The sequence below is a fragment of the Malurus melanocephalus genome, unplaced genomic scaffold, assembly GCF_030028575.1.
Source record: "Malurus melanocephalus ecotype Western Australia unplaced genomic scaffold, MMel_1.1 scaffold_337, whole genome shotgun sequence".
Classification (NCBI taxonomy): domain Eukaryota; kingdom Metazoa; phylum Chordata; class Aves; order Passeriformes; family Maluridae; genus Malurus; species Malurus melanocephalus.
In genome coordinates this window covers 673639-695809 of record NW_026623569.1, presented here as the reverse complement: position 1 = coordinate 695809, position 22171 = coordinate 673639, and the positions used below count along the sequence as shown (strand labels likewise).

The 22171-nt window shown below is 35.8% G+C and overlaps 1 protein-coding gene across 3 annotated transcripts in view; it reads left to right on the top strand.

Moving 5' to 3' along the window:
• Positions 1-22171, top strand: part of KDM4C (lysine demethylase 4C) — a 247985-nt gene that overhangs the window by 35959 nt on the left and 189855 nt on the right. For all 3 annotated transcript variants that reach the window (XM_057377991.1, XM_057377992.1, XM_057377993.1), the window contains exons 6-8: positions 4077-4126; positions 14041-14144; positions 18579-18716. In XM_057377991.1, the coding sequence (XP_057233974.1) occupies positions 4077-4126; positions 14041-14144; positions 18579-18716 (292 nt within the window). The remainder of the gene's footprint in view (positions 1-4076; positions 4127-14040; positions 14145-18578; positions 18717-22171) is intronic.

The following is a 22171-nucleotide window of genomic DNA, read 5'->3' as shown; positions in this document are numbered from 1 at the left end:
AGGTTATTTATCAGGTTTATGTATAATAAATATGAAATACCTAAATAGATAATAGAGTAAATCAGTTGGTGGTAAAAGGAGCATGTGATTCTGAACTCACTGCCTGGAATTTGGTTGCATTATTTTGCTACAATGTGAAGGTTGCAAGTTGTCTGKTGCCAATTAAAAAACCAAAGAATATGGTTCATTTTGAAAAAAAACTGAAGATGTTTAGTTGTAACAACATCTTGAGGGCTTGCATCTTTGGAATTTTAAAAATACCATACTGCAGGAAAAATCATCAGCTGCTTTTACTTTGTCTATATCTAACATTAGGTTTAGAGAAGTAGTTTGGTTAAGTATTTAGCATCACACCGAATTTGCTTGCAACCAATGCTGTTAACAATTATCTGTGGATGCACCTGGCTTTGGAAGAATGGAACTCAAATTGTTTCACATTCTGCATCTGGKCACTGGCTTGAGAATGATTGGGTGGATGGAAGAGGCTACTTTTCTGGTGATCATGGYTGGCTGAGTGGTTTTTGAACAATAAAGCAATGATTTGGTGTTTCTGATGCAATTAAGTTATACTGAGAAATAGCGTTGAAGCATTAATCTTAAAAAGATATATATAAAAATGTTACAGAATTACAAGTTAATGACTAAATTTCATATTTATTACTTATTTGTAATTATCGTGTTGCTAGTACCCTTGATTTGTGAACTAAGACCTTGTCTCGGTTTGAGATAATGTTTTCAGAGAGAAATGTTATGGGATAAATATTTCCTCTCAAGTGAAAAAGTTTGATAATTTTTCCCCACCAATATGAAACAGATATTTGGGCGAATGTGAAGAGAAATATAGTTTATTAACAAAACAAGGTGCCCACAGGACACAGATAAAAAAATAAATAACTGTTGGATATTTAAAAGTCCAGGAATGCATGCCGTCCCCTCCCCCCACAGCCGCTCGGCACGTGGTGCGGCGTGSCTCTTGTCCTAGGGAAAAAAAAGGACAAAAGAAAAGTCCACGTGGCCACTCAGGCAACAGTGAGAACCTGGTAGAAGTCCTCTCCTCAGTGTGGATCAAACAGATGGCTTGGTGTGCTTTTTTGTCACCGGCTTGGCTTTTCTGGAGTCCAGGACAAGATRGAGTGGCGCCCGCGGATTTCTCCGCCACCCCCCGGGTGATCGGCGCTTGCATCCCAGTTCTCCGAACCAAGCGCCACTGAATTGCTCTAGAAGAAAATCACAGGAGTTGCAGAGGAGGTGGCAGTCCAGGAAAAGCTATTTGCCCAGGCTAACAAACCAGAGCTAGCTAAGCGGCAATAATATAACTCTCCTGCACACAGMGAGGTGAGCTCTCGAAGCACCAGCTGAGCTCCAAAAGCAGCAAAACGCGTGCTGCAGCCCCAGGTTTTAACTGCCTTCCCAGCCGCCCCTACCCCTTCTTCTGGGTCGCATTTAAAGGTACAAGCACATTTTGCACACACAAACTGACAGAGTATAGGAATAGAGTGTTATCATAAAATCAACCCAAGACACACATATTTCAGTCGAGGTTTTTGAACAAATCTATGTACCATATTTTTTCTGTCCTTGTACTATTACTAGCAGTGAACAATGACTTCATATTTTACCAAGTATTTCTTTGTGAATTAATAAAATGATGATCAAGCATCAAGTTAGCATCAACATTTCCTCTTTTTGTCTTTTCTTGCCTTTTTGTCTGTTAATTTGCTTGTTATCCAAGAGACACTGTTTTGGCCTCTTAGTGATTTAGTGACTTACCATTTAATGTCCATTATGTTTCCTTTAGCGGTGGCTGGACTTGACCTGAATATATGAGAAGTCAAAGAAATGTTAGTGGCTTTTGAGTGAGTGGCTAAAAAAAAAGCTGCACAGAAGAAAGCTGGGCTGAAACTAATTTTTTAGAAGCTTTTAACTGCTCAAATACTCATTTAAGCTAGCTGTTGAGACTARGAGTGAATAGTTTTTTTTCTCTGTCTTGGTTGTTTGAGTTTGGGAGCTTTTTGTTTCATGTGCAGTAGACCAATAATCAGGCAAGATTCATGTCACTGTAATTTGGCTTGTTATGCAAGGCAGGTGTGCATGTACTAAACTCYATTTTCTAATAAATTGTGTTGGGATCCAACCCTGAACTGTCTTCAGAACGACTTTGGGACTCTATTTTGTAATACTACAAAGGGTGGTCTGTCTCCATTCCTTAGTCCTTGTCTTAGTTGTGAGGAACAAGCAATTGCAACAGTGGGAAAAAGTAAAGGATTGAGTAGCAGATGTTACCACACAACCCAAGTGAAGACTATGATGAAAAACTTGCATTGATTGGATTGTAATGCTTTTTAAAATTTAGATTAGTAAAATAATGCTGTCTTATCTTTCCAAAAGACTTCCTGAGAGCTTAGTTCACGTTTGTTTTTTTTATATTTTTGTAATATTGACAAATTTATGTGTACAAATGGAAGCACGTGGCTCCATATTATTATTAAATGGTATAACATGAACTTTGATGAACATGAACTTTAATTTGGGAATTAACATATTGAACTGAATACCAGTTCAATTAGAGTCAAGTAAAGCAAAGCACATTAGACATTAGCAGTATCTGTTCATGTTTTTCTTTATGGAGTTGTGTATTTAAAGATACATAGTATAGTAAATAATGCTATACATAGCACTTTACTGGAGTGTAAAGGATGGCAAAAGTAATTTCGATTAATATGGATACAATGGTGCATGTGTAATATGGAATGGAAAACAGACACAAGCACTTTGGAAGTGCAGATGGAGAGAAATAAAATGCATTTTTGAGAGACATTGAAATTCTGATTAAAACTGCAAGTATTGAGCTTAATAAGCTGAAGGTCTCCTTGTTTAGTACCAGTCAGTACACCTATGTTTTGCTGTCAGTACACATATGTTTTGCTTACAGAGCACTGACTTCTGTAGTGGCCTTCCTTCTATGCAGGTGTTGCAGTTGCAGTGGAGTGAAATTGTAGTTCACATGCAAATGACAGCTTGAGGTAGTGGGATGTTTATTGCTTATTTTTCTGACTTTCCAGGGATGATGAATGAAAYGCGTTCGCAGTGTAGTAAAAGGCTCTGTGTTTACTTAGTTTAACARTGTGGATTTGGACTATCTTATACAGCTGAATATACATTTTCTTCTTCTGTGAACCATTTTTTTAATAGAAAAGAATCAATCCAGTGTTATTGCAACATTAAACTGAAGCAAAAGCCTATTATATCACATATTAAAGCAGTTAAAACCAGTGATAAATCCTGATTAAAATGTACAGTAAATCTATGAAGTGYAGTAAATATGTTAATAACAAAGAAAAGCAGAAATGAAACAGCTTTTCTATAGTTTTCTATTTTTTGGCTGCAATAAACATTAAATTAATATGAGGTTTATTCCAATTCTTTTGTATTTTTGCTGAGTTGTGGCAGATAGCATATGGAATCTTAAAAAGAAATAGATTGTTTTAAGAACAGTGGGATTCTAAGATATGTACAATTCTTCAATAATTTAAAACTCTAATTGTAATGACTCTACAAGGGCAAGTAACCCTTTTATTCCACAGCTTTTGCTATAGGAAAAAATAGATATGTTTAATGCTCATATTTTTCTGTTGAACCTTTGTGTCTTGTGAAACATATTAAAATTTGAAGAAATTAAACTTGTTTTAAATTAGCCTTATTTTACCTTTTTTTTATTTCACTTGGAAAATTAAAGGATGTGTTTCTTTTTAAACTGTGGTGATATAATAATATCAAGTGTTTTCAGTGTACATGACTTTATATAATCAATATAGCATTTTTGAACTACCTAATGTTTAAACTAGAAATAATCTGATTCTTTTTCTCAAGCCCCTTCCCCCCCAAACCCAATATCTGTGTTTTTTTCCTTAGATGTTGGTATATTTTTTTTCTGTATAATTTTTCAGTCTTCAATATTTTTCGCTTCTGTATCATGCATTTATCATACATGAATGATGTCTTTTGTAGTAATTATGTCTTTAAGCATTTAATATTTTTCTTTCAGCATTTAATCTTTTTGTTTCTGTGAATTTTAGGTATGCTATTCCTCCAGAGCATGGGAAACGTCTTGAAAGACTAGCTCAAGGTAGTATTTTCAATATTTCCGTATGTAAGATGTTTGAAGGACAAACCTGCAGGAAAGTGAGAAGCATTRTTCTTGATTCACCTACTGTTTTATTACTTAATGTTGTGTGACTTTTATGTTTCTACAGTATTATTGCAAAAAAAAAGAACACTGAAGTGCTCTTTTGCTCTGAGGAATTCTTAAAAACTAATTTTTTTTCTTCTTCTCTTAGAACTTTGTTTTGTACTGTCATTTTTAGCTTGCTGAAACTTATGAAGATGTTGCTTAGTATTTTCTTGCTCATTAGATTTTCGTTATTATCCTCTTTGTCTCCTCTGTGTCCTTGCTCTTTCCTGTCCTAGCTTCTTTTCATCAGCAACTTTTTGAATCTTAACTTCTTACCCAAATTTGATATAGAAATATTAAAGACAGATGAGTCTCCGAAAGTTTAATCAAAGTTAATGTTTGGTAGGGGATGGAGTCCTGGTTAGTACCTCTGTGAAGGGGTAAGCAGACAAAACGTAGAAACATGTTAGCAGCTTGCTGACTGTTGAGCAGGCACACAGATCTACTTTAGCTAAGGAATGTACTGGCTTTTGCCATTTAAGGTGGTAGAAATGTTTGTGGAGAAGGAGCAGAGATAGTTTTAAGGGTGAGGTCTAAGGGAGAAAAATTGCAAGTCTGTAGAAAGATTCTCACTCGGTAATTCATTTTCAGTAATACTGCACCTCTATTTTTGTTTCTAAATTAAGAATGCAAATTATGGGAATAATTAGGGATGTTTCTTGGTCTGGCAGCCCATTTTTTATAGCTTATTTTCAACTGCTAAAGGAATTATGCAATGAAGTGGTTAATGAAATGGAATTAAAGGAAAGGGATGCTGTTGAAATTTCATAATTAGATCTTGTGTATCAGGACAAAATTCTGAAAATCTGTGTATGTTTTGTTTTCCTATCCATTTATTTTTTTCTTGGTATATAGGTGTATGGCTATTTTTCTGAGCTGTTGTAAAACTGTCGCTGAGAAGAGTAGAATGGCGGTTACAGATGTGAAAGTAAAGACCTGTAAACTTCCAGTCTTAAAAGTGTGTCTCAAGAAAACAGATTTCAACYTGGATAATTACTCTTCCTATTCCTCATTTTGTCAGTTTCATATGAAAAAAATTGTGACTCATTTTCTTTGCTCTCCAGTTTCTTTTTCCAATGCAAAGTACAGAACTCTATGCACTTGAAGCATTTAGTTTTCACTGGTAAACAAATTGAAGCATGTAGGCTGAGACACTGACCTATGATAGGATGATTCCATAATTTATGTTTACAAAAATGGTGAGAGAGTAAAAGAACTAGAGAATTGGAAAAGTTTCAGAGAGGGACACTAGACTGATGAAAAAATTGCCTTTTTCTTTTCATTATTGCTAATAAGCTCTGACYTCTTGTTGTGGTTTGAACTGTGCTGAAAAAGCCAAAAAAACTGTACCCACGACGTTCCCTCCCTTCCCCCCCACCGGAGACGGAGAAGGGAGAGCGAGAGCAAAAACCCAATTAACCCGAGAATTTATGGCTCTGAGATAAACATAATTGGGAGAAAGATACCTATGTTCTCCACAAAGATAGTCAGACAGGCTGCACAACTTAAGTTGCAAAATAGATTTATTACTACACACTGTTAAGAATGCTACGACACTGGGAGGGAAAACTGAGATAGGGATAAATTTACAAGGAGAAGAAAAAATAAAATAGACAATTTAAGACTCTTGTTATTCTTTCCGGGGGGACCCGTCTCTTTTTTTTCAAGTCCCATCCCTCTCCACTCCCCCCTATGTTGTCCCTCACACAAAGGGGGGCAGGAATGAAAGTCTAACACAGATCAAAACACTCAGCTGTTGTCCAAGCGTTGTAGGAGAAAACATTCTTACAGCTCCAGCTGTGGGARGTGTCCTTTCYGAGAAACAGTCAGTGTAAACTGCTAATGGCAGGGAAAAGAATTTCTTTTACCTCATRGGAGAAGAGAAAAAAAAAATGTCCTTCGAGGCCAGACTGCATTGTTTTTGCAGCGTGAGACCGACTATCACAAACCTCCTGGCAGAGCACAGCTTCATTTGCTTGAGCGGGGGCACCTCTCCCTCCCCGCAGAACAACATCTTCTTCTTAATCATTTCAGTCCAGTCCTTAAAAAAAGCCAGTTTTTTTTTCCTCACAGCAAGGTCGCTTTACTTCTCTATACAGGTCTCTCTCAATATGATTAAATAGTCCTTTTCAAGAACAACTTATCTCCTCCATGTTCGAGAACCACAGCAAGCACAGTAAGCTAAATCCCCATCTTCTCCTTACTGTTCTGTGATCTTTAGGTCTCCATTTTTCTTCTTACATCTCCTCACCCTCCTGCTCTGTTTTTTTTTTTCCCAGTGCAAGATACTAAAACTACATGTTATCAACCTAAACTAAACATGGCGGCCGCATCTATCTTGTTTTGAATTCTTTCTTAAATACTACATAATATGTCATCACTGAGGTGTAACCAACTTGTGCAATTGGTCCAGGCCTGATGGGCAGCCTGTCCATCAACCCAGAGCYAATGATGGATTGACTCTACACACAGGAGGGGGGTAGGGCTCCTTCTGCAGAAGAAGAAGAAGAAGGAGAAGCAGACACCCCCTAGAACTTCTCTCAGCAGCCATCTTTGTGGTTTCTTGATCCCATCCCCCACCACTAAAAATTGGACCAAGTAAAACCATGACACCTCTCAGTGAGAAGGAATGTAAATAAAGGGAAGGGGGTACGGTAAAGACCTGTGATGACTGGCATGGGCAAGGTGACCAAAAAGTTACTGTTCTGTGAGTCTTCTGGTATATGTAGACACTCCAAATGAAGTGTCTTCGCAGGTTCAAAGTGAGTATAAGGAGATGGTTTACTTCACAGTATTCGTTATTCTCCTTGATGGATTCTAAAATTTTCATGGATTCTGAGGGAGGTTAGAAAACAGTGGCTCAGAAATATGTTAGAGGAGCATAGGAACTTCCCCTGGCTTTAAAAGTCTTGGAGCAGCAACTGTTTGGTACTAGATTAGTCAGAGGAAGCTAACGTTTCATTGTAAACACTTCCCTGTACAGGGTACAATGGGAACAAGATCTTTGGGTAGATAGACTTTTCATGTGATGTTGTATAGCTGCTCTGGCATTTATTGTAAACTTCATATTGCAGAATAACAGCTGTGCAGTGTTTTAAAACCATTCAAGTTTAAATGTCCTGAAGTGTGTATGCATTGAATTTTTCTTTATTTTCAGATTGAGAGAYGAGAATGGGCAGTTTCAGCAGCGCTTGTTCACTCATTTCTAAAAATGAAGTGCTATTGAGGCATGGCATTATTTGTTACAGACAAGAAAAAAACTCCTTCAAATTTTTCTTCGAAATACCTTAATTTCCCTAGATATTGGAGTAACCTACACAAATTCAGGAAGTAGGTAACTTTTGGAGATAGAAGTTTAGTTACATGAAAAAAGGAAGAATTATGTTAGAAAATTGGCCTGAAGCTGCTCAGGCCTCTAACTGCTGATGGTGGCCTAATAGATTTCTAGAAAGGGGATGTAAAGYATGGGAGAAATGGAACCCACTGTTTTTCAGAAACCAGTAGTTTATGCTGGAGGAAGAGTGTCTTAGTGTCCAAGTGCTAGTCAGAATTGGACACATCTGTGCAGAAGTTAATTGTCGACTGCTGCTCTTAATTATGTGTTAGTATGAGTTATAAAGGACTGTGGGGTGAATGCAAAACTTCCCCGATTAATCATGTTTAWGACCATAACTTAGCTATTTTTATTTCAGTGCTATGTTTCGAATAGCAAATGAACCATAGAATGAGATACTGAACAGGGATGATMAAATTTCAAATAGTGTTTCTTCCATTTTTGAAACTGGATTTCTGTAGGAAAACTAAGTACTCATACAGAGATTACTATTGTAGCAGTAATATAAGATAGATGAGTTAGGAAATGGTGAAGAGAGTTGTATGTGAAACTAACTTTTTTTGTATCAGATTTCAATGTAGTCTGGGATATTTTTCTGAGAGTAGATTGTTTTCATGATACTATTGGTCCAGCTTATAGCTGAAGATGGAATGTAAAAGATGATGCTGTAGTAGTTTATTGTAAAGATGATGGACTTTATGGTGTTACACATTTTAAGTTGCTTTTTTTTTTTTTTTTTTTTTTTTAAACTGAAAATTACCTTTTCTTATTGTTTCCTTGCTGTGATCTTCTACTTTGCAACTGGTGTCTGCTATAATGCAGCCTATTTCACAGTAAGGTATCTTACAAAGATGAAAATACAATGTAAGTTGCATGGCTGCAAGTCACTTAAGAGAAACCATTAATAAAACATAGTGTAGATGAGACCTTTGTACTTAATAGCATGTGTTGTGAAAATATTTTGCATGAGTGCAATATTTGAAGGAAGAAAAAAAATAGCTTATTCAAGAAGGTTGGCTCTGATGACCAGATGCCTACTGAATTAATTGAATGCTTCTAAATAATTAAAATAATAAAATAATGCATTAAATGTGACAGGTTGTCTAAGTCAAGGCAGCAGTTGATACATAAAATTAAAGGAAGGCTAGAATATTTTCCATTATCTTGTCTGCACATCACAATTACCACGCATGCCTTTTGTGCATGAATGCTTTCATATTTGCTTTCCATTGAAATCTTGATTGACTGTGGCGCCTACAAATGCTTTGTCTGAAAGACATTAGACTTGCATCTAATAAAGACAGCAGTTTGATTTTGCCCTTCAGCTGCTTTCTCATTTATGTAGATTTTTTTTTCAATTTTATGTAGACATAAATGTAATAAAAATCTCAAGTGAGCTGTTAACTGCAATTTTTATACGTGTTGTTGTGTTAATCTATAATACCATGGTATTCTTCAGGATTTTTTGTTTCGCAAAATGGGTTAGAAAATAAAGAGAGGCAGAGTGGCAAATGAGAAATGACAGATTGAAGGATTTTGAAGATCTTTTAATAGATAGTTTGAGTGCAAAAACCATTTTAGAAAGGAGATTACATCTGTGGTGTTCAATTATGTTAAAGAAGAAACTAAAGTTTAATATATTGTAAATATGTACAGTTGTTATACCAAGCTTTGTATCAGGCATAGTATTAATTACTTCACTTCATGCAGAAGTTATACATTTCCTGTTATGTATTAAAGAAAATGAAAATAATTGTTGAAATAAGACTGGAAGCAGAACTTGCATAACTTTAATGATCTTGAATGTGGTGTCTTGAGCAGTTGAAGAATTGAACTTTTTCTCAACTCATACTAGGCAAATTAGGAAAGTCTTATTTAAGAGATAATAAACTTAAAGCTTGAACATGTGCATCTGGACATACCTACATACCTACATATTTCATACCACTTGAAAGCCTCTTCGTGGCTTTTGTACTCTGCTTTGTACAGCATACGGATTGCCATTGTTTCTTTGTAATGATTGTTGTCATACAAACTTAGCCTCCTGATTTCTTTTATGTTCAACGTAGAAGGTTAAATCAAATTAGTTCTAATCACTGCAAAGTAATTTTAATAAACTATTTATTTAAAGTTTGTACTTACACCTACAAAGTAAAATCTGAAAAGAGAATTACTGGARAACTCAATACTTCTTTCATCCCTGTCTTTGTTTCAATAGTATTGATCTGTGAGGTACGATTAATATTAAAGTACTTTAAATGAAGGTCTACATAAGTAAAAAAACACATGATCTTGAGCTTAATTATGCTAATTTATTTTTAATTTCATTAACATTAAATTACATTAAAGGTATTTGCAGTTTAGGGTGTTCTTATTATGTAAGTTTATGATTACATTTTTAAAAAATATTTTAAGTAATATTAACTAGAAATGCAGCACCTTACAATTTCAGGTGAAGTCTTGAGTAAGGAAGTGTTGAAAATTATAGGATGTCTAGCCTCACTCATTGCACTGGTCATGATTTGATTTGAAAGTTCCCTAAGAATATGATTTTATATGTTTGTAATTAAATAATGACTTCATTATGGTCCAAACTGTGATATCCTTGACCATACAAGGTAAAATAGTGTAAATCAACCTGTTCAGTCYAATGAGTTGTAGAATTACAGTTTTGGGAATGGTATTGTAATTTTTACATGTATGATTTTACTGCACAGTTTAATTGAAAACATTATGGGCACATTCTTAGTAGCACAGAGAAGCATTCCACATATCTTGAAAATGCTAACTAGCCAGGGAATTGAACCCAATACACAACAGTTTGCCCAAGTCATAGGTATGATAGTGATGTGGTCATCTGATATGAGTTGTGTGTAATGCATTGGAAAGATACTCTCAGGGTGGAAAGGAAAAATGACACTTCTAGGTAGCAATGCTCTCTGTCCCTTAATCATTTAGAGATTTGAACTTATTTTTTAAAATAGTGTCTACATTCCTGAACTCAGTGTAGCACTGATCTATGTTTGTGAATTCTGTCTTCCTCAGTCCCAAAATCACAAAAAACTTCTGAGCTGGAAAAGACACACAAGGATCCACAGCTAGGAATCTGCTGGCAGCCCACTGCTTCCACCTTTCCCCAAAGATGAGAAGGCTTTGACTTTYATCTGGCATATATTTGGATTACTAAACCTTAAATGCTGTAGAAAGATCGTGCTGAGGTGAAATAGCATTGACAAAAGATATGTCTTCACCAACCCAGTGATACTGTTGTTACTAAAGTAGTTTCATTTTGTTTGTACAAATTGCATTGGTAATATTGGACATTCTGGGCTACATTATCTGTTAGAATATGCGTACAGAGTCTTCTCATGTTTTTGGCTGTTAACAGAATCTGAAGGCTATGCTTTTACATGCACTTTGCAGTTGCTGCATGGGTTAACCAAATTAGGATTTTAAAGAGCGAGGAACCTTGAGTTTGGTGAATAATTGTACTCTCCCTGTAGTTGTTCGTGCCCAAACATTTGGCTGCCAAGTTTTGAATCACATATTCACCTTGGTTCTAATTCTGCTTTATATGTTAAAAAATGCCAGTGTTCTGTAAATCATAAATGGAGAATTGTTAATTAGGTTGTCTTCTTCTCATGGACATAAATGAATGAACAACCTTACTCAGTTTTACCCTGAGCTCTGATTTTTTCTCACTGGCCTCTATGAAGTAATTGAAGTTTTGAATTCTTTTGTTTCATTGTAATCATTTGCAAGAAGAGAAATAGGGTATAGGTCTGCCATGTCTCAGGCCACCATCCAAGAAACTCAGTTGCATGTGAATTCCTGCAAAATGCCTGCTCTTGCAGAATTGATTTAGAGTTAATGGATTAGTGTTAATGGATTAAATTAGAATTTCATGTGTCTCTTAAAGGCATGAATGTACTACAGAATTTGAATGGTAGTTATATTTTAGATAGATTTCAGTATTTTTTTCTTTTGGATGTGAGATTTCACTAAACATGCAGGATTAAATGGTAATCCCTTAAATTGGTAACTTTAAAATCAGCTTGGTATTTGTGAATGGTTCTAAATGTGGCGGGTRTATCTTGAGTTGGCCTGAATTTAATGTTTCTGTAAGAGTCTTGTAGTATTTCTAATGTGAAATCCTTTCTCTATTTGATATTTTTACATCTGTTAGCCACTTCTCCCACGGAAGAAAAGCTTGTGTGACCTTACATTTAGTCTGGCWGACAAAAGACCTTCCGATTAAGAGAGTTTTGTAATGAGGAAATACTAYCTTCCTTTCTTTCCTTGTTTATTGGAATTCCTCTGAGAAGATGAAATGAATGAAGCTGAAAAATTTGTTTGAGTGTAGGCTTTGACAAGTCAAAAGATATTTTATGGTGGCACAGAATGTGTAGGCTGCACTTTGATTTCACTGTGAGGGTTGTGTAACTACAGCAAATGTTCTCCTGTAAATTTCTAATCATGGATTTTGAGCAGGTTGTGTTCTGCTGCTCAGTGTAATTTGCAGCTTTCTTGAAATTCAGCAACAAGCTTGCTTTCTGGTTGGATTTGTCCCAGCTATGTCTGGTCTCTTGGAGCTGGAATGGTACTACTTAAGTTTTGGATRTCTACCCATCGTTTGCTTTTTATCATCTTGTATTGAGCTGATTAAGCATATTGCGGTAACACAATTTGGTACAACATTTGTTTTGTCAAGGAAAATTCAGTCAAACTCTCTCTGCTTTTAGCAATTAAGGTTTTAGCTACTTTTCATACCAGCTCTTTCCTCAAGCCTCACTATCACTTTCAGTCACATGTTTCACAGTAAGTTCCAGTATATTTCTTTCATTACACGACTCAGGACTGAGATTTCTTGTGAAGCTCATAAAATGTGCATTTTGACTGCTATTTATGTTATGGACATTAATTGTGAAAAAATGGTGGACTTTTTTTCTGGAGTCCACTAATTGTAGGCTAGTTTCTTTTAGTCAGTAAAGCCACACAAATAAAACTGTACCTATCAAGTAGTACTTTTTGAAACTTACAACATTATTTGCAATTCAAAAAGAGAGTAAAGAATTCTGTGCTTGTTGGTGGTGAGAAAAAAAAAGAATTATAAATTTGAATAAAATTTGATCTCAGGGCAGCTTAGCAGGTTTCCTAGTACATTGACCAGCACAAGTCTGCTTTACATGTTTGCTGTTTAGGTGCAGCATAGCTTTATTTCTGAGAAATCAGAAAAATATTATTCTTCTTGTACTGGTGAGTGTGTTAGGTTAAATGTACAGACTATAACAACTACAATGTGATAACTTTAAAATTGTTCTGAAATTTTAGGGTGCTTAATGGACATGTTAGAAATGAACTTTTAGATACAATTAAGTGGGGACGAAGTCCTCGAAGCAAAAGAAACWGTTTATTGTAATGATTCAGCTGAGTCAGGTATGTTTGTCTTTCCCCAAGAGCAGAACACAAGCACTCCAACAAAATAGCTACTTTTTATGCCCTTTTGAGGACGGGGTGATCCTTTTCCTATTGGATGGGTGCTTAGGAACTTATATTCTAYCCTGACCGCTTACTTCCCTACCCCGTCATCTCTCATTCCCCTTCCTTTTTTGGTTTGGTCTTTAACCCTGTCACCCTCCAAGCTCTCAACAACATCCAACACATCAAACAGAACAAATCCAAACCATAGATGACAGCAATTAAAGAACAGAACAAACAACTTTCATTCTTTCACTTAATAACCTTTTTGGCTGCAGCAAAATACTTTATTTCTCACAGACATGATGTGTAAGACTTACTGGAGTGAAGAAATTAAATCTAACATTAGAGGGGAAGCCACATATTATGGAAAATTGTTAATTTCTTTTTCTCAAGCTTTTAAAAAATTCAGATGGTTGATTGAAAGTGTTTGTTGTCTTTGAAATTGATTGTCGTCTTTTTTTTTTAAATTATTGAATAGTGAATGTGCTTTTCCAAGAATTATTGCTTCTCTGGATGATGAATTAACATGTACATGAGATTAATACAGTAGATTGTGCAAAGTTAGAAAGTCGTGTTTGTTTACTGTATGCATRATTTCTGAGTGCTAGGTAAACCTAGTCTTCATGGAATCCTTCTAAATTTATTTAATGAAGTTGATTTTCATGTGTGCAGAATGAACATTAATGTAAAAAAAAAGCCCCCAACAACAATTTATTTCTCTAAAGAAAAAACCAATATGCCTAAATGTACAAGTGCAGATTTATTCTAAATTATTGCACTTCTTAATAACAAGGACAACTTTGTAGCCCCTCCCTCTGCAAAGCAGTTGAAAGACTGAGGAGGTGCATTTGATTTTGTGAAAACCTGCAGAACTTAGGAATGACATGATAAAAAATTCTAAATCAACTTTAGCAGTTTTAAGTATTGAAAAGTATTACAAAAATTGTCTATCTTAATGAAGAGATACACAATTTTGCTTTTCTTGCCTTATTAGGATTCTTTCCAAGCAGCTCTCAAGGATGTGATGCTTTTCTTCGCCATAAGATGACTCTGATTTCTCCATCAGTATTGAAAAAATACGGAATTCCTTTTGACAAGGTACATTAATGTTTCTTTTTAAACTCAGTGTTTAAACTGTTTGTGTATTGAATAGATAATGTTTRGTATAAGCGCAATAGTAATGGTGAGGCATTTTTTTTTAGGTAGTGACTGCTTGAAATGACATATTATAACTTTCAGTAGTTTAGCTGGGCTTTTTCTAACTTTAGCATTTGTTGCCATCACAGCCTTTATACTAAGAGTTTCTGTGATGTTTTTCTAAGACATTACTTAAATTTCTTATATTTAATTTATTTCCATCACCCATGCTAGCTTCAATGTGATTTTCTGTTGACTGGAAACACTTAATTTAAGTTAATTTAAGTTGTTTATTTGATATTTTAGCACAAGTATTTAATTTCTTTATGTCTGTATGTTGCTTTTCTAAAGCAATTACAAGATTAAATTTTATTTAAATATAATTAATTAAATATAACTTTATYGTTATTAGATTCTGAAAGGTTTAAGGTGGAATAAAGCCAAAATAACTGTTACTTAATTTAAAATATATTTAAAATATATTTTTAAAACTGTAACATAAGAGAAAAAGAATGAATGATTATTTTTGGCTATTAGGCWGTGACAGAATAAACATTTGATGAGAACATTGCACAAAGAGAAACTGAGAATAGGAGCTGTCTTTCTTCTTTGTGGATGAATTTAATACATAGCTGCTTTTAAAAACATCTGGAATATTCAATTTTTCTGCTTTCTACAAGATTTTCTTTATTACTGTTTTCCATTTTGAACTTCCTAGGTGCTAGRTGCCAGCTAGTAATATATTTTCAGTGCATTGCTTTTTAAAATATATTTATTATATACACTTAGTAAATTCTCAAGTTCTAAATTTTGGACTTTGGTAAACCTACTTAGAAAACTAGAGGGTGATTCAGAAGGTCCTCTGCATGAATATCTGTTTATGTGAATACAGTTTTCAAAAGGTTTTTGATCATTAAACGTCTATGATTTCTGGTTTCCCATTGCACAGATTGTTTTAAGTTGTTCAGAAGAACCAGGCAATATATACTTTTTTCAGTTAGTTCCCACTACAAAAATGTCATGTAAACTATTCTGGCCACAACCTTGCTTATTACTGTGGTTTCATCTATGTGCTATTTATTCCTTGATTTAATGTGGGCTTCACATTAAAATGTTCCCTGGTCTAGAATATAGGATAATCCAGTGCTTTCTGTCTGCTTTGGTTATGTTTTCTTAACAGAATGAAATGTAACTAATAATAACAACAACAACAGCAATAACATTACTTAAGTGAATATTTTCATGTCTATTCTTGCCCAGGTGCTTGTTCACTTCTGCTTGGTGGGATGGGGAGAGAGTCAGAATGATAAAAGGTAGAAAACTCATGCTTTGAGACAGAGACAATTTAATAGAGAAAGGGAAAACTTCACACAAGCAAAGCAAAACGAGGAGTTCACTGCTTCCTGTGGGCAGGCAGGTGTTCAGCCTTTCCCAGGAAAAGCGGGACCCAGTCATGTGTAATGTGACTTGGCAAGACAAATGTCACCACTCCAAACAGCTGCCCTACCTTCTTTTTCTCACAGTTTTATGTACTGAGCAATATGCCATGGGCTCAGCTGTCCTGGCTGTGTCCCCTCCCAGYTTCTTGTGCACCTCCAGCCTCCTCACTGGCAGCATGATGGCGGGAGCAGAAAAGGCCTTATGCTGTGTAATACATACCCACCAAAAACTGGAACACGTCTGTGTTACCAGCCCTGTTGGCAACACAGGTGGGATGAAGCCACTGATGTGTTTTACGCCTTTTTGGAATATCACTTCACTTTTCATGCTTAAGTCAACCTGTGTGTAAAATTAAGAAAAGGTAGGCATTTAGAATGATACTGCCTGCCATGGAAAGCAAGCTCTTTTGAATAAATTACTCATAAAATAAGTAGTTTGTTTTCTGAATGATTTATTATCATATGGAAATATAGTTGCTTAGTTCAATTTTTGTAATATATAGGTAAATATACTGATTCCCTTCATAGCCTTGTGCTTTATCATGAAGTGTCAGGTGAAGCTTTCCAAGCTGGAAGGTTTTATTACCAGATTTATAGTTTTGGATTTACAGAACATTACTCTGAACAGTATAATTTTCAGAGGTTGATGTTTAAAGTAGCATATTGCACAATGCCAGCATACTTATTTTCAGTATCACATTTGAACTGGGGAAAGGGAGTTGATCTTTGTATTTTGTTGTCTTGATTATTCCTGTATTCTAATTAAAAAGATGAAAAAAACCAAGAAAAAAAAGTGCTACAAACAGTTAAATATTTAAGTTTGGTTCTATCACCTAGTCTTCGGAGGAAGCAGACTGTACCCAAGTGTAATTGTAATTAATGGGATTCAGTGAGAAAGTGAATAGAGAGAACCAGGCTGTGATCTCTCATGGCTCAAAGTGATAGAAGTGGAAATGTGCTGAATGCTGATAAGTCAGCCTACGCCTACCAGGTGGCAGCTGAACTGCTGCTTGTTGCAATAGAACACCTGCTAAACTGTCAGCAGTGGGAGGGTGTATTGAGATAAATTTTGGAATCGTTAGCATTGAGAATAATCTTCCTTAAACATTCCCACAGCGATTGTTGAAGTGCTACAGTAATAGTTACAATATATGCAACTATATGTCATTTCCATGTATATACTAAATATGAATCCACAAAAAATTTAACCATGCAAAATGTAAGATCCAATTTTTCTCTAGTTTTGTTGGCTAGAAATATATTTTTCTTGTTTTCCTCTCTTTCCTTCATCCCTTAATACAATTAGTAATAGACCTTTTGAAGTGGTAACCCTGTGTGTTCTTGCAGTGGGCAAAAAACCACACAAAAAAATTTATAAAACTGTAAGATAACAATTTTGAAGGAGATGGTAAAAACAGAAGTTGAATGTAAGACAACTATACCAGCAGAAATCTTAGATTTAGGACATGACATGTTACTAAGAAAAATTGTTTGAAGTTGTGAGTTTTAATTTTGTTTAAAATATAACCCTCCTTTTTTGTGATTTTAAATCATAAAGGTATTCCCCCAAAGAGAGTTGCAGTTGTCCTTCTAATTTTTCCTACTGCATTGCTTACACAAAGCATTGCCACACAGTGAAAACAGCCTTTTTAGTCTCTAAAAAGTCTCCTTATTTTTCTGTAATCAGCAAATGCATCTTGTTGAATAGTCATCAGTCATTGCTCAGATTATTTGCTTAATTTAAATAAAGCTGTTTGCTTTTTAGTGGGCCCATTGTCTGATGTGTGTTTCATGTAAAATGTGTATCAAGTAGAGCATGGAAAATCTCTTTTAACTATTTACTTCTGTATAATCTATTTTATTCATTAACTCTTATCAGATAGCTCAGAAGACCGTGTGCTATTTCAAGTCTCTGACTAATCTGTCCTTGATAAAGTCTCTGGTGGTCTGACTTTAAGAGATTAAAGCTGTCACTGTGTGGAGAGAATATTAGTGACTGACAAGAAGTGCTGTCTCTTCTTTCCTCCATGTGCAGAGGAGAGCAGCAGATGATCCTAGTATAGGAAGATGGGATTTCTCTCTTGAAAGAGAATAAACTGACAAGTGATTTGTTTATGGTACCACACTTCTTTTTTTTTTTTTTTTTTTATTTTTCTTTAAGAGCTTTGTAAGTCTGGTGGTAGGAATTAGGTTGTGCAGTGGGTGGTAGGCTGGCTTTTTCATTTCCTTTGTTTTTCTGCTTTCTATAATATTATGTTGAAGCAATGGTCTTAGAACACTTTTGTTTGTAGTCCTTTGAAACTACGCATGCTCTTTCTCTAAAACAATGTCAGAATTTAACTATAGTGAAGCTTTTATTCTTTGAGAATCTCCTTCTACCTCAGTTATCCTTTAGTTATTTGGAATTCTTGTTACCAGTCATGCCAGAGTTCTTCTGCTTTCTAGAATTTTGCCTAATGAAGGGAGGGACAATGTGTAAAATGATTTATCTTGAGACATTCTGCACAATATTTAGGCAAGATAATTGTGGGTATTTTGATTCAGCCTGTCTCTGCTTCCTCTCAGCCAATAATGATATATTCTTCATATTGTTTATTCTATTACTTTTACTTTATTCTATTCCTTTTACTTATTGTTTATTCTATTCCTTTTACTGTTTTATTAACAGGAAGCCTCTGCTCCAAGAGTAACTTTTTTGAGTGTTTTCTGAATTGATTAGGTATTATACCTAGCTATGTATTTTATAGTAAAGAACATTGTCTCAAGAATACTGTTTCTGCTTGTATTAAATTTCATCTCTATGCAGGGTGAAAAAAAAATTACTTGTTTTAATTGTAAAGGCTTATATAGTTTTCATTGCTTTAGGACCCAAACTGCTTTGTAATGTGGTTCACTTTGAGGTCTTTTAAAGTTTATTTATTTTGGCCTTTTAAAATTCATTTTTCAATTGTTGCAGGTTACCCAAGAGGCAGGAGAATTTATGATCACTTTCCCATATGGATACCATGCAGGGTTTAACCATGGATTTAATTGTGCAGAGTCAACAAACTTTGCCAGCATTCGTTGGATTGATTATGGAAAAGCAGCAAAATTGGTAAGTCATAGTGCACAAAATTGATTTGTAGGTAAATATCTCCTGTGGTTATTTCTTTGTGAGAATCTCAGGAAGGTGATTAGAAAGGGAGAACTATTAGAGCAGGTGGTACCTTATGCTACTATTAAAATTTTATTTATAGTTGTTATTTTTATATTAGGTATTATACTTCCAGTRATATATATTCCTCTCAGTGAGTTTGTTTGCAGCTTAATGTATTTATTGTTCTTCAAAACCAGTTCTGTTTGGGGATATTTTTAACTCACAGTTAAAGTATACACTGAGGTTAATAAATGTGAAGACAACTGACTTCTGCTCTTAAATCTCCTTTAAGCTCTACTGCTTGTGGAAGCACTTTAGTTTAACTAGGAATTTTGATGCCTGGAAAGAAACATAAATAATGAAACTTCAAATAAAGTTAAAGAAAGAAGTTCATTTTTTCTCATCTTTAATGTAATCAGAAAACTTGTAGTACAAGATAATAAAGCAACTGTTTGAAGTGCGTATAACTGAAGGTATTTTAGACTGAAATCTTGTTCTGTGGTGTGCATGTCTTCTTTTCTTTTTTGTACAGCCTGGAATCATAGAATGATGTTAGAAAAACATTCTGAGATCGCTGTGTCCCACTTTTGGCTGAAGACCACTGTGTCTAAACCATAGCTCTAAGTGCCACATTCAGTCCTTTCTTGAACACATCAAGGGAGGATGACTGCACCACTTCCCTGGCCTGCCCGTTCCAAAGCCAGACTATCCTTTCAGTGAAAAATTCTTCCTGATGTCCAACATAAACCTCCCCTGGCATAGCTTGAGTCTGTGTTCTGTATCCTGTCACTTGTTGCCTGGGGAGGAGACTGACCCCCACCTCACACCCTCCTTTCAGGCAGTTGTAGAGAGTGACRAGGTCTGCCCCCAGCCGCCTTGTCTCCATGCTAAACAACCCCAGCTCCCTCAGTCACTCCTCACAGGACTTGTGCTCCAACTTGCCTTTCTCTGGTCTTACTTCCATGTCCTTCTTGTACTGAGGGACCCAGAACTGAACACAGGATTTGAGGTGTGGCCTCACCAGTGCCGAGCACAGGGGGACAATCCCTGCCCTGGCCCTGCTGGCCACACTGTTGCTGATCCAGGCCAGGATGCCATTGGCCTTCTTGGCCACCTGGGCACACATTGGCTCATGTTCACCAGTGTCTCCAGGTGCCCATGTGAGATGTTGCCAGGAGAAATCCCCCCAGAGACAAGGCTTCACCCATCTCCTTTTTGCCTCCTGCAAGCTGCACRTATGCACCCTTTCCCCCACATGCCTCTGACAATCAGTGTTGAGGCAAACCAAGATTAAAATGGCTCCTCACAACTGTATAAGGGACTCTCCAAATCAGAGTCCTGATTAGGCCAGAGTTGGCCCTCTGAATGTCCAAGGCAGAGGTTTCTTACTTTCTTACTTCACCCCTTTCTTACTTTACCAATAATTGAAAACTCTTCCATTTCATGGTCACTGTGCCCAAGACAATCTCCTTCCACAGGTCCCACCAGCCCGTGTCTGTAAACTGCAGGTCTAGCAGGGCCTCACTCCTGGAAGGCTCTTACCAGCTGTATCAGGAAGTTATTTTCCAGGMATTCCAGGAACTTCCTAGACTGCCTCCTCTCTGCTGTTGAGTTTCCAGCAGACATTTGGCAAGCTGAAGTCTTTCACAAAAGCAATGTCCAGTGGTCGTGAAATTACATCTCCCAGCTCCAAAATAGAAAATTTTATGCACCTCTTCATCTTCTGGTTGGGTGGTCTGTAACCGACTCCAGCCAGGTTGTTTGCATGGTTAGCCTTCCCCCGACTCTTACCCTTTGTTGTACAACCTTATCATCACCTTGAGCTCTATGCAGTCAAAACACTCCCTGACACTGAGAGCCATTGCAGTCTCTGGTTCCACCCCATCCCTTCTAAAGAGCTTGTAGCCATCCACTGATGGATGTATATGTAATGGAGTAAATGCACAAAAGTGGAATTTACTGGCAGAAGTTTTTTACTGTTTTTCCATATTCTCTGATTTTAATCAGTGTTAAGGTTTATATAAGCCTTGATTTGTATGACTCAGAAAAAGTTTAACTCTGAGGCATTTTCTGCGTTGACTTGTTTGTAATTGGAAAAGACCTTTCCAATATCAACCTCCTTAATATATTAGTTAATACCATGATATGGAATGRAGTGCAAAATCAGCTATGCTGGTTTAACAGCCCAGTGAAGAGAGTGAAGTGTTATTAGAYACTGGAGATTGAGAAACACCTTCATGAGAAAATTCTCAAATAACAGAAATTAATGATTGTAGGCACTAATGATTATTATTGTTAATGAGATGGAATATGATTGAAAGGGAAAAGTTAATGAATATTTTTTTCCCGTGTGCTTTGTATGAACATGGTAACAGTAGTGAAAGTATTGAAAATCTCTACATGCATCTAATGTTCAGAGTGGTCTCTGACTTTAACAGATAAGGCAGCAACTCTAAAGTTAATTTTAAGSTCCAAAACCTATGCATCTGATAACTGAAACTTCTACAAATAGGACAACGACACAAAGTTGAGAGAACTATGGGTATACAAGAATTAATTGTGGCAGATAAAACTGATCTGGGTTTTAAAAGATAGGAATATCATGCAGTTCTAAAAGTGATTCTGCTGAACTTCAAGAATGGCAAACTGCATCTTCAGATGTAGCAAAGCTAAGGTGGTGCTACCTCCAGGTACCTCTCTGTCAGTGTAGTGGCTTCATATTTCTTATGTTTTTAAAAATTACTCTACTACTTGGTGTACAGATTCCACAGTACAAACTGTAAAATGTTTTATGTCTCCAGTATGCATTTTTATTATTATATTATACTGTAAGCTTAATGCCATCTTTAAGTTCAATGGAGTTAAATAACTTTTTAAAGCTAGTGTAATTGTATTGCTTTACACCACTCCTGAAGTGCTACTGAAATTCCAACATTTCAGCTAGGAAATCTTGGCATACATGCTTCAAGTACAATTTTATGTTGTCAAATATTCTCTAGCATATGGATGGAGCCTTAATCTTACGACACTGAATTCTATGCATTGTGGCTATTGCACATAAGATCAGTATTGTTCATATATAGTACAAGACATTGAAGTATTTCTCTAGTGCGTATGGTTAAATATAAATGCCTACAAGTTTCAAAGTGTCAACAGAGCAATAATGACTAGTCTCCCTCTATAGAGAAATCTTGGATGCCATTGTCAAATATGAACTTCAGTCTTTTCGGCAAATGGTTAGAGTCCTTAATGTTACTTGCTTATTTCTTACTGCTTTTTAGTCCCACAAAAATGAGAATCAAAGTTTACTTTTCTTCTTTTTTTCTAAATGGAAAAGAACATGCTAGAAGGAACTAATGGTAGGGTTTTATTTTTAAATGGAAATGTGTATGAAGAAAAGAACTAAGGCAATG